This window comes from Dryobates pubescens, chromosome 13, assembly GCF_014839835.1.
Source record: "Dryobates pubescens isolate bDryPub1 chromosome 13, bDryPub1.pri, whole genome shotgun sequence".
In the NCBI taxonomy this organism is placed as follows: Eukaryota; Metazoa; Chordata; class Aves; order Piciformes; family Picidae; genus Dryobates; species Dryobates pubescens.
In genome coordinates, this window is record NC_071624.1 from 30,045,359 (window position 1) to 30,058,082 (window position 12,724).

At 46.7% G+C, this 12,724-nt stretch overlaps 1 protein-coding gene across 2 annotated transcripts in view; it reads left to right on the plus strand.

Annotated features, from left to right (window-relative positions):
* The first annotated feature begins 2,613 nt into the window (after positions 1 to 2,613).
* Positions 2,614 to 12,724, plus strand: part of CLTC (clathrin heavy chain) — a 31,387-nt gene continuing 21,276 nt past the window's right edge. The window contains exons 1-2 of one of the 2 annotated variants that reach the window (XM_054166198.1): positions 2,614 to 2,795; positions 11,236 to 11,443. In XM_054166198.1, coding sequence (XP_054022173.1) covers positions 2,754 to 2,795; positions 11,236 to 11,443 — 250 coding nt within the window. In that variant the 5' untranslated portion in view covers positions 2,614 to 2,753. The remainder of the gene's footprint in view (positions 2,796 to 11,235; positions 11,444 to 12,724) is intronic. The other variant, XM_054166199.1, reaches the window with a different exon arrangement.

The following is a 12,724-nucleotide window of genomic DNA, read 5'->3' on the forward strand; positions in this document are numbered from 1 at the left end:
CCAACCAACCCAGCAGTCAGCCCAGTCCTCAGCTAGGTTGCCTCCTGCAGTCCATCAGCAGGCCTGCTGCCTCCTAGGCTGTTCGTCTGAGTTTGGTAGCTGTCATTTTTCAAACACATAGATTTTACTCTGGAGAAGTGTTTCAAATGTTGATTCTTTTTCCATAAGGAAATATTGGTGTTTTTCCTTAACTCAAGTATGTAACACAGCCAAGAGCTTTGTCATCATAAAGTTTGTTTCCCTCTCATAAAGATGTAATCTCCTACTGTCACCTTAATAGTCCTAAAGTGTTCCAGTGCTCTAGTGTGGAGCTTGTCTCTTTTTTTTTGGGCCATTTTTCACTTTCAGTGAGTAATATTTTGTTTGAGACAATTTCCAAGAAACTGAAAGAACCTACTGTCATTTTTCAAGCCTCAGTTGTGTGCAGCTTAGGAGTTGCCTTCAGTTGCTTTTCAGGTAACTAACACAGTTAAAGTGATGTAGAAAGGGGGCCTTAGCACTTGATGTATTCAGCATTCCAGCTCTAGTGCACAGGCTGTAGCTGTTGGTGAGTGACATAGCACTGGAGCAGGCTGCCCAGAGAGGTTGTGGAGTCTCCTCCTCTGGAGAGATTCCAAACCTGCCTGGACATCATGATCCTAGGCAACCTGCTGTAGCTGGCACCGCTCTAGTAGCGGGGGGTTGGACTGAATGATCTCCAGAGGTCCCTTCCAACCCCTTCCATGCTGGGATTCTGTGCTATGCTTACAAAAACCATGGGAAATGAATGAGTTGATAATACTGATGTTTGTGAAGAAGGTAGCAGGTCTGATGCTTGTCCCTCTTTCTGTGGTTGTACCTATTGGAATGAAAAAGCTGAGGCTGTTCTCTGGACTTGCCAAGCTGAGGGAAGCGGCAGCTGTGATTGCTGTGGTGGAGAGGCTGCAGCGGTGTCCTCTGGCTGCCCTGCAGGGCTAGGTGCTGCTCACCAGGCTGTAAGAGGCTTAACTTGAGCAGCACCACAGCTGTCAGTGGCGAGGGCTGGAGCCAGTACTGATGTCCTGCAAGTGCCAGCCCTGGAGTTCTGAGCTACAGGAGAATTGCTGCCTCTTGCCCCTCGTCTGTGTGCAGAGCACAAGAACAGCAGCAACATTTAATGCTTTTGTGGTTCTGAAGGGAGTGTGTGAATCGAGCAGTTGCTGGCTGCGATCAATCCTTGTAGGAAGTGGCATGTTTACGATTCCTCTCTCCCTGGGCTCTTTCTCCTGTGTTCAGAGGGAAAAGGGTTTTGTTCTTCCCTGTTGTTGCTCAGACCCTGCTTTTGAGAAGCCAGCACTTTTCTTTGACTAAACCCATTGCATGAATTTTGCAAAAGCCCACAAATTATTGTTGTTGATTTATGTTCTCTTCCCCTTGTCATAGCCACTTGCAAGTCAAATGACATCAGCACCACACGCTAGGTCTGAGATCAGTAGCTACACCACCCACTCTTGCTCAGGGCTGTGTATCTCTTAAATCCTAGAGCTTTATTATTTTATTTATACAAAGGGAGAGGTGTTGGGTTTTTTCCCCCCTCTGTTTCAGGGCTACTCAGAGCTTTTGCAATTGTGAATTGAAGACAAAGCAAAAGTTATCAGAGGAAATGAGATTGCAGAAGAAGGCAAACTCTAAGCAAAGCAGGGGTGAGGTCTGTTGGGGGGGTCTGTGCATTACAGGACCCAACCTCTTAGTGAAACAGGTGGAATGCCCTGCTCATCAATATTTTTTTGTTTTTCTTAAAGAGTTACATTTTACCTGTTTCTGTGGGCTGGGGTTACTTTAAGTTAATAGAAGGAAATTTGAAGTTTCACTGTGTTACTGTACTTATTAACAGTGCTCTAAGGAAAGAGGCCTTTGGACCATCCCTGCAGTTTGAAGGGACTGTAGCAGCCTGGGGAGAGGTTCAGTGACAGTCTGCGTGGGGTGAAGGTGTGGGTCAGCTGCTCCTCCTTCCCTACTTCGTTTTGTCTTTTTAATCATTTGTTAGAGCACAGCAAGCAAAACCACATCCTCTATCGATCCAGCTGCTGCTCCGGGCAGAGCAGCAGACCAGCCAGACAGCCTCAAGGCGGGGGAGGAAACCAGTGGGCAGAGAGTGAGGGCGATGAAGGGTCAAAGGGCAGAGCCCTCATCCGCGGCCCCGGGAGTTGCTGGGCTCGGGGGCGGGGAGATCGGTCCAGTCGCTGCCTGGGGCTTCGGGCGGAGCATGGGAAGCCCCGCGCCCGGCTGAGGGGAGTCGGGGCCGGGCCTCCCCCGCCCGTCCCCATGGCAACCGTCCCCGCCCCGGCCGAGTCACCTTGTACCGGCCGCGCTGCCCCCTGCACGTGACCGCCGGGGCGACGAGCGCGGAACGGAAGTGACGTAGCGGCACCCCGGTCGCATGATGTGGCAAAAAAAAAGGCCGGGGAAAGAAGAGTGATGAGTCCCGAAATAGTCCCTTCCGGTGGCGGATTCCTCCGCCGCTCTCATTGGCCCCGCGGCGTGTGAGTCACGCCGCTCGCCGGAATCCTTCCGCGCGGCCGGCGCAGTTAAGGCCGGTCCCGGCAGGTGAGGCCAGGCCTCTTCCTTCCGCGGCGGTATCCTTCCGCCGGCGGGGGCAGTTTCCGGATCGCCGCGGCTCTTCCCCGCTCGCTGGCCCGTTCCGCCATTGCGGTCCCGTTTCCCCGCGCCGCCCGGACCCCGTTGAGGTGTGACTCCGGTCCGGTCTCGGACTGGAGCCCCAGCCTGCCGCCACCATGGCCCAGATCCTGCCGATTCGTTTCCAGGAGCATCTCCAGGTGGGCGCCGAGGGAAGCTGGGCTGGGGAGCGGGCATCGGGGCGGGTATCGCGGCGGGCGGGCCGCTTCTTTTGGTAGAGGAGCCGCTCGGGGTCCGTGCTTGGGCGAGAGGCCCTGGGCCTGCCCGCGGTCCTTCCCTGAGGACTGTGAGATTGGGTCTTCTCCAGCGGCGCGGTGGCCGCTTTACGCAGGCCTTGACGATGTCTAGCTCGGGCAGCGCATTCCCGCCGCGGGCTGCCCGCTGCGCCGCCCCGAAGGGCACCTTTCAGCGTGCCCACTGCTGCCTCCGTGCGGGCCCGGACGTGAGGGGAAGGGCTGGGCGTCGTGGGGCCCTGCCGTGTCCCGGGGAGGCGGCGATGAGGTGCAGGCATCCAGCCCTTGCCCTTGCCCGGTCCCCACCTCGGTTTCCCATTGCTGGGCGGTGGAGTGTGCTCCGTGCCGGTGGTGTAGGCGAGGCTGGCGCCGTGCCCACGCTCTAGCACCTGCTGGGCGGTGGGAGGGGAGAGTGCGGGTGGTGTCGCACGGCTTCCGAGGGGAGAGTCCGCGAGTGGGAAATCCCGCTTCAGGGCATCTGCAAGGGAGGGGGGACGCTAGTGGTGGTGGTGGTGGAAGTCGTCTCCGTGTACTGTTAATTGATAAAAGAGGAAAAAAAAAATCAATGGGGCGATGACTTCATGTAATCCTAAGGACGTATTAAAGCGTTTTATTGATGTTCTGACTTGTCATCTTCTGTGGTGAAAAACCACATATTGCAGTGAAATGTGAAAGCTACTGCGGGCTTCCCTGCAGCACGGCTGTGGCAGTGCAGGCACAGGAGCGCCAGGGCTCTGCTCACCGCCGATGCTTCCTGGCCCCTGACAAATTCTGGGTTTGGGTAGCATTAAACCGTAACCGGATTCTAATAGATCCCTTCCCAAATATGACCTTTAGTTTATTTGTGGTGGCTTTCTAAAGGCAGTAGTAACAATTCTAAAGTCACTTCACTGCAGGAATGCGAGTTTACACTCTCAAATGAGCGTGCAGCTTGAACGTCTTCTGGGTGAAGCTGGAGTACAGGGAGGGGTCTGGAAGTGGTAATTGGGTTGTGCAATGTGTACTTCCTAGCTGACAAGTCTGTAGGGCGAAGTACTACATTCTTCTTGTCCTGAGTTGCTGTAGCTGTGATGGTTTTAAGCTTGGCTTCACTACTGAGGAGGTGGGGTTTTTTTTTGAGGAGAACTTGTGTAATGAAAGTTACATTGACATACCTAGGCAGGATCTTCTGGAAATCTATCTGTAGCTCTTCTTCCCTGTCATGTTAGTATCTAAATGTAGTTTGTGCTTGGCTAACTGAGGCTGTGGTTGGTGCTACCATAATGATGGGTTTGCATCATTTATAGTGACTTCTTTTCCCCTAACCTAAATAGAAATAATGTAATTTCTAGACAGCTTGTTGAAAGAAAGATGCAAAGTGCTTATTTTGCTGTGTGAATTACCACTGTCTGTAGTGTTATTTCTAGATTTTAGAAATGCTGCCATGATTGGTTTTTATCTAGCTAGTTAACTATTGGGCGCTGGATAATTTTACTTTGATAACACTTTAAAGCCAGGCCAGAATTTATAGCTTAAGTGTGGCCCTGGACTGTTCTTTATCCGGCAGCACTGAGAGGAGAATCTCACGAGTTGGCCAGAGCTTCAGCTCTGAGCAAACGTTGTCTCTTGGTAGTGCCGTAGCTTAGGATGAGGTATTGAGAAGGTTCTATGTGCTCAGGTGAAAGCCATCCCTCTGGGTAGCCCATCTCTTAATAAAGTATTGTGGGCGTGAGTCTGTGATACATTATTTAAGATACAAAGCTCGCATGTGACCCACGACCAGGTCTCTAATGACATGAGTTCTATTACATAATGAAACTCATCAGCTTCACTCTGAGGTGCTGATAGGTTTCAGGCCAGCACTATTGTGGAATGTGACTGCTCTGACTGAAGACTGATTTATCTCTTTATTTGTAACTTTTTATTTGCATTTCCCCCTCCTGTTCCAGAGCACTGGCTTAACCAGTATCTTTTACTACTGCATATCTGGTCTTAAAGACTGGGTGTCCTGCCTTCTGAGCCTGCATACACGTGGCTCTTGCCCTTAATGCTTCACTTTGCTGTACCTACTGAACTTCCTCATTTTACTTCATTGAAAAAATTCAGAGGGCCTTGAGTTCTTAGAGGTACTTCTGACTGCTGTTGGAGTAAATGTTGAGAGTAGGAATGTTGATACTGCAACCTTTTTGTTACCCAGAGCTGCTGTAGTGTGTTCCAGGCTGTTCGTAGGAGGTCCTCATGGACTCAATAGTGCAATTTTTTGAACTGTGCCTGACCTACATTGTCTGGGAAACTTGTTGTACAGGTGTTGAGCAACACTTGCAAGTTTGTAGCTGGTGTTTAAGGAAAGGCAAAGTATCCAACTGGAGCCTTATTCATAAAAGAGCAGGTGATGGATACAATGGTGAAGTTCTTGTGAGGCTATTACTGGAAGTTGCTTTCCATTAATCCAGAAGACTGGCAGTCAGCATTATGTGCAGTAGGATACTAGTTCTCCATGGACCCCCTACTGCAGATCAGAAAATGGTCAAGTCTATACAAATCTCATCCTGATCTTCATCTTCAACCCATCTGTGCTCCATCTTGCACTACTCAAGGCAAGCTGGCATTTTCTGCTGCTGTCAGTATCTTGGCTAGGTGATATGGGAATGAAGAATTGAAGCCTCCAGGAGCCCTGCACTGTTGTGCTCCTGAATGTCTTGTCTCTTGGGTACTCGGTACAGCATGCTTTGGACCTGCAATTTGAGCTAAAGATCATTTGTGGACAAGTAAGATGGGGCAAGGTGGGGTTTTTTGCAGGGTTAAGTAAGCCTTCTGGAGAGTTCCTAAGTGAAGTCCAAAACCAAAATGTGTTGTCAGGCTTCACAGTTTGAGTCCCATGACATAGCTCTGAAATCTCAACAGTCACAAATACGGGGGATGTTATCTGTGTATTGTCTCTTGCCTTGCCACAAAAGAACACCAACAACATCCTGCAGAGAAACTTTTACCTTGAGATGTTTCAAGGAGAAGCTTGATTCCTGTGCTATCAAAGCTACCAGACTCCTCTTACAAAACTCAACAGTACTATTTTTTGTTAAAGTATCTATGAGGAAGCAGTCCAGTGGTCGTGTGGTGGGAGATCAGAGTTCAGCATGTCCAATGACTGCAAATCTATCAAGGTTTTAGGGGTTTCAGTTGAGAGTGAAAGTAAAAGAACACTGCTCACTGCGGTAGGTGCATGGAGCTGTTCCAAGATTGCATGTCTCAGATGAGTGAGAAGGAACCAGACAAACTAGCAGGTGATGAACTGTGGTTGCCTTTTAATTTAGCCACAGTGCCCTGAAATCTATAAAAAGGGTACTTGGACCAGGCACACTGCTGTACTAGTGTGACTTAACTCATCTGAACTGAAGTATATAGACTTTCCTAGACAGAAAGCTGTCTGCTTGGGCTGCTCTTGATGCTAAGACAAAACCATTCTTTTACTGGGAGAAGGGTTCTTGTAGCTGTTGGTTGCTGAAGCAGTACACCCGAATGGTGGCTGTAATGTTTTAGTGTGGTGGCCCTTGGGTGGCTCTCAGGAGCACGGCTACCTCTGCCAGAGAGCTGGCTGAATAAAACTGGCCAGCTGAGGGGTTGTATTCAAAACATACACAGGCACTACTGCACTCTAACAATGACAAACAACAAAATGTTTCCATGTATTGTGCTGGCAGTGAGATGGTTTAATATATCCTAGCCCACTAAATCTCTGCTATAACAGCATTAATTTGAAGCAGCCAAGTCTTCAGTTGGTATTTTGAGTCAGGAATTAAAGACAGGTCTGCTGTGGCTGACAATGTTTAGGTGGGGGTCTTGCCCCCTGCTTCTTAGCCGATCTGAATTCCTAAAACCAGTGAGCTTGGAATATTACTAGAGAAGGAAAACCTGTAACAAAGAATGATGTGAGGAGTCTGGGCAACTTGAAGAGCACGTCCACTAATTGGATAGAAACAATTAGTTAAGCAGTCCATAAGCTGTTGCTCTTGGCATGTCCCTCACAGCAGGTACTGAAGTCAACAGGCCTGCTTGTCCTGGTGCCACTGCTCATTAGCACTTCACACTAGGGCTGTGGTGACTTAACCAAAGACAAGTGATAGCAGCTGGTGGTTCTGCACTCAAGTTTCAGCAGGTACAGTAAACCAGAACAGTCTCCCAGCATGCCTGTGGCTGCTGAGACCGGATGGCTACCTCAGCCTTTTGAGGGTGAGGCAGAAAATAGGAAGGATATAGAAATAGAAGAGCTCTCAAATATTATAGAAGTCTCTTATCTGTTGAAAACATAACTTCCTAGCCTGTCACGAGCTGTAACTCTTACCTTGCACTGGTAGGCATGAAGTGCATTAGCTGTAGGACTCCAGTGTTGCAGATCTGCAGTTAGTAACTCTGACAGATCAATACCTTTTGGGAAATTTAAGTTTGCTGATTTTCCTGTATGGAGCTAAATGAGTGGCTGAATTGTAGCCTGATGTGCTGTGTTCAAAGCCCAGCAAAGCATGGCCTTGTGACTCACTGCACATCAAGGAGCTCTGTGCTTCTCCAAGTCCATGGGAATATTTCTGTGAACTGGCACTTCCCAGCTACGTGATTTCTAGCTGCATGTAGATAAGGAGTCTCTGGGCAGAAACTAAGCAGCTGCTTGTGGCTACAAGAACAGTGGTTATATCCTGTTGAGTGTGAGTCGAGGTGAAATGTCTACTCAGCAGTTCTGTGCCCTTCCTCATAGGCAGGGAGAAATTATTTGACAGCTAAGCAAACTGTCACAAGAAAGCAAATGTTCCAGGAAAGGGTCAACAAAGAGACTTTTGTCAGCAGTTTTACCATGCAGTTTGATGTGAAATGTGCATGTAATATGACATCTGATCTGGAGAAGCTACCAAGAATACATGTTAATTATCTTCCAGAGGAAAAACTGTTTTGCTGACCAGACTTTGATTTAGTATATTGTAATGATTCACCTCCCAAAGCTGTTCAGATAAAGGTGGTTATGGAATTTGGTTCAGTACAGCCTGCAAATGACTGAAGTATCCCATCTTGGGTTAAAGGAGTACTCTGAGATGACATCTCTGCTGAACAGAAGAGTTGGTGCTGTCTCTGGAAACCTGTTTTGTGGTTCCACTCTACTGGAGCAGCTACTCCACAGAACACTTTCTTCTCAGCATGCCTTCAGGAGAGTGATATAACTGAACTTCCCAACAGATGTTGGTGTAAAATAACTTGAACTGTAAATTGGTTGCTCAAGCACAGCTAGCAAGTTCTGCTTTCACATCTGCTTGAAAGCCAAGGAAGTACTTTTTGTAGTACAATGTAGGAATTTTACAGTTATTTCATTTTTTTGTTACTATTTTTAAAACTTGTTTGTGGGTGGGTGAAAGGTGGTAGACCTAAGTGCTATATTGAATTTTAGGGAGGGGAGAGGTGGGGGTGGTTCCTTTGTGGTAAGAGAAGGAGTAGAAAATCTGTGGTAAACCTCTCTATTCTTTCAGTTGTGGTGCCAGCTCAGGAGTTTGTATGTGAAATAGTATTTAAATTTTCATAATAAAAGCCTTCAAAGAAGTCTCTCTTGTCAGATTTCCCAATAGCAGTCTTGGTCTCTGTTTACTTTGCTTAGTTTTATAAACACTGCCCCACTCACCTGAACTTTAGCCTATTTGGGGAAGAAAGTAACCTGTACTCCAGGGAATGAGCTATACTCTCAGGAGTGGTGTGCATCAGGCCTGAGTGCAGCCAAAGAAAGTTACTGTTAGCCTTACCCTCTGAGCAAGGCAATGCTGCTCTGGGCTGGTGACACTCCTGTAACCAAAGGCAGAGATTGTCATGCTTAGAGTCACCTTCCTGCATTGGTGCTTGAAGCAGGCTTGGTTCTGCACTTGGATCTGAGATTAAAAGATGAAATGTTAGCAGAACAAGTTTGTGTACCTAAAGACCTCACTAATGGTTGCACCTCCATCAGCAAGCTTCTTCAAGCTTTCTTCAGAGCTCCAGTGCCAGTCAAAAAATATCTAGCCTTTGAAAATAGTTTGAAGTTTAAAAAGGACCACATCTTCCCCTGCTGACTAGGGTGGGATACCTCAGACATACCTAGCAGATGGCAGTTTGATCATGATAAAGATAAATCTGTCTTGCAATATCTAAGCAACTTTGAGTGGCTAAGCCTAGACTTCCCAAAGAGGTCTGCTGCCTTTTAGGACTTGGTTATTTGATTTGTTCTGTCAGCAGTGTTTGAGGTTAGTGCTGTGAGTTATTGCCAGGTGGAGTACTTGGGACTCAAACTATCCTCCAGAAGTGATTTTGCACTTGTTAAGCCTGTAGCCCTAACAGAAAGAAACACCACATCCTATTAAGTCTCTCCAGCTCTACCAGATGAAAGTCTTCTATCGTGAAATTTCCTCTGCCTGCAGAGGTGTGAGCAAGTTACATGTAGTCCTGCCTTACTGATGTACAAATATCAGAGTCCCAGGCCTAGAGAACAGTACTCAAATAAAGTTGTGTGAAAGGGAGATCTGATCCTAAATCTGGAATTTTCTAAGTGAATCCACGTTGCTGAAGAATGTGATTGGGTTTTGTGATGCTGGACCTCAGACAATTAAATCTGAGTCACAGGGTTCTGGCCTGTTAAGAAGCTGTGGCATTAAGACAGTTTTTTCTTGGGAGAGCTGATAAACCATTTGGCTTTTGCCTGAAAGTTCCCTGGCTCTGTTGTCAGGTGGATGATGTAAAGGGAACTGACTTGGGATGGAACTGTTCACTGTGGTAAGTTTCTGGAAGTGCAGGTGTTCTGCCTTGGAAGAAGGGCCTCAGTCATGGTCACTAGCTTGAGGCCTAACTTCAAGAATTTAATTTAAATCTGTTCTGCTCTTATCTTTCACAAAGTCTTCTGGAGAATAAAAGCTGGGTAGACCTTACATTTACTGAAAGATCAGTGTTAACTCAAACTAGTTGTGAAATTAGACCTTCAACATGGTTTTGATATTGTTTGAGCCTGACTGAAGAACTTCAGCCTTCAAGGCAGAGTGACCAGAGAACCATACACAAAGGCTGAATCATCTTCTATAAATTCTCTTCTTCAGCAGACCCAAGGAGCTGAAACTGACTTGCTTTGGAGTCACAGCCTCAAACTATACCAAGATCTGTCCATCTTGATTCACTGGGTGATACAGATCGTCCATTGAAGTGCCTCTTCTGAAGCTTTTTCTGTTAACTTGGTGTGCCATAGCTTAGATGTTGCTTGTTCCTCGTGTGCTGCCTGAAAGCCAGGGCAAAGGGGCACTGTGGTAATCCACCCTTGTTATCAGCAGCTGCAAGTAAGTGGGAGCAGAGCAGCTCAGGCGTGGTCTTCTCAGCTCCTACAGAGCACAGCTGATAAGAGCTTGGTGTTTTCATTCAAACCAGTACAATAATACTAAAATGACTTTGAAGGTCTAGTCCTTGGGAGACCTTGGGCTTGAAGTTCAAATAGTCTTCCACAAAAGAAAATATCTGAAGTAGCAGAAGCGATAATTCCTCTAAGGGATAAATCTGATCTTGAGTTTTGAAGGTATCTCCACCCTCTGGCTAGCTGTGTGTGAGCTGAACTAACCATTCTGCATTCCCACCATGAAACATGGAATAAACTGTTCTACTACTGCATTCTAATGCACAGTGAAGTGATATTAACTAAACTGGTTTGTTGTTGCAAGCTGTGCTAGAAACATAATTCAAAGTTATGCAGAAGCAGACTGTGGCTCAGCAGGAAAGGAGGTGGTTTGTTGAGGTCTTCTGTGTTAAGTATGGCTGTGGATGAGCCCTTTCTGATTTCAGCAGCGTCCATCTCCTATGTGCTAGCTCAGCTTCCTGGGTAGAGGCTTGCTGCTAGACAGGACTAGGCTAATTGCTGGACAGGTAGCTTTTTTTAACTCTACAAGGATAAAGATAAAGCTCAGACGCCTCACGTGTGATGTTAAGCTTGAAATAGTGATAGCTGCCAAGCTCAGTGGAATAAGCTAGAGCTCTGGGAGCAAAGCTGGTGAGAGTGAGTACTGAAGCTGCAATTCCAGAACAGGCACCAGGAGCAAGCAAGTTCAATGTGCACCTTAAACCATGTGATGGTCTCAGAAGTTGAGTTCTCAGACCAGTAAATTGTAAGTGGACCATGAAGACAAGGCACCAAGTGCTTGAATGCTGCAGGCCTTCTTCAGGAAGCCTGCTGGGTTTAACTGAAAATGGGCAAGGGTTTTAGCAATGGTTGTATTGTAATAGAAAGATAGATGGAGCCTAAAATCTCTTGTGACTTTCTCAAAAAGCTGTAATAAGGTAATAACCTAATGATAAACTTCTTATTTTTTTTAATTGCCTCCTTCTCTTTCAGCTCCAAAATCTGGGCATCAACCCAGCAAACATTGGCTTCAGCACTCTGACAATGGAGTCTGACAAATTCATCTGCATCAGAGAGAAAGTAGGAGAACAGGCTCAAGTGGTGATCATTGACATGAACGACCCCAGCAACCCAATTCGAAGACCAATTTCAGCTGACAGTGCTATCATGAACCCTGCCAGTAAAGTCATTGCATTAAAAGGTATGGAAATCCTGATAAAGAAATGCCTGAAGTGGATGGAGAGCTCTCTGTAAGACTAGTTTATGATTGACTGAAGTCTCTTGGTCAATTTATGGGGGAGGATCCCTTACCAGCTTTTCACAACTTAGTGGGAGCTTAAGCTGAATGCATTTTCAGTAGCTAGGCAGTAAGCTTCAGCTGAAGCTTCCTGCTATTTGCTGATCATTAGGATGAGTTTTGCTTTAGTCAGAGTAGGGAGATCTGGAAGGGAAGTGTAGGCTTTGAGATACTTCTGGAGTCTCATGTCTGGAATTATGTTGGAGGGAAGTGAGACCTGTTCTTGTGAGTGTATAAAGTCCATCAGCTAAGCTTCTCTTGACTGAGAGGAAAACTAAGGTTGGGGAGGAGGGAAAATATTCCTGAAGGCCTTAGTCTGGCCCTGCTGGAAAAGGCCAGTACACCAGTTTGTGCATGTTTATGGTATCAGTTGGTGATAGGAGGAGTAAAGCTATGCAGGGAAAACTGAGATGGTGAACCAACCACAAGGTCAGCTAACTTGGTATCTCTGGTGACACAGAACAAGCAGTTCTCTGTAGTCCTCTGCAGTTTCCAGAATCCTTTCTCTTTCCCCAAGAGGCACAAGGGGCCTTGAACTGTCACTCTAGCAATGCATGTGTTGCTAATGGAAAGGTTGATATGTATTCAATGTTGTCTAAGTTTGACTTTTAATACTGTGCTACTGTTTTGTCACAACTTTAATGCTTTCTTGTGTGTGCAGATGGTGAGTTATTTCAATTGACTGTACTAGTTCCTGTTGTGTCTTATGAAATGAAAAAGCAGAATAAAAGAGCTCAGATCTGTGGTGCACGTGGCTGAACAGTGGTGTTTAAGCAACTGAGAGCCTAAAATTCTGAGGGTTTTGTGTCCTCCCAGGCAAGGGAATCCTTAACATACAGAAAAATAACCCCCTTAAGGACTTGAAGTGTTCTTAAAGTATTGGGATCTTGGTATCAAGTGTTTTATAAGCAGGAATGATCCTTTTGACTTAAGGCTAGACATTTCCCTCCTGAGTATGCCTTGCAGGATGCATGTTACCGGAATGTCATCTCCCTTGACTCTAAAACCCCAGCTGTGCTAGATAGGGAAACAAACTGCTAGTCTGTAGCCTGAGTAACACTGTGTTAGACTTCTCCAAGCTCCAGAGAAACTCCTGACTCTGCATCTTATGTCAGTAGCAGAACTAACAGTTCTAACTAATCCCTGCTGAGTGAAAGCACTTGCCCATATGGTACTGTGGCTTTA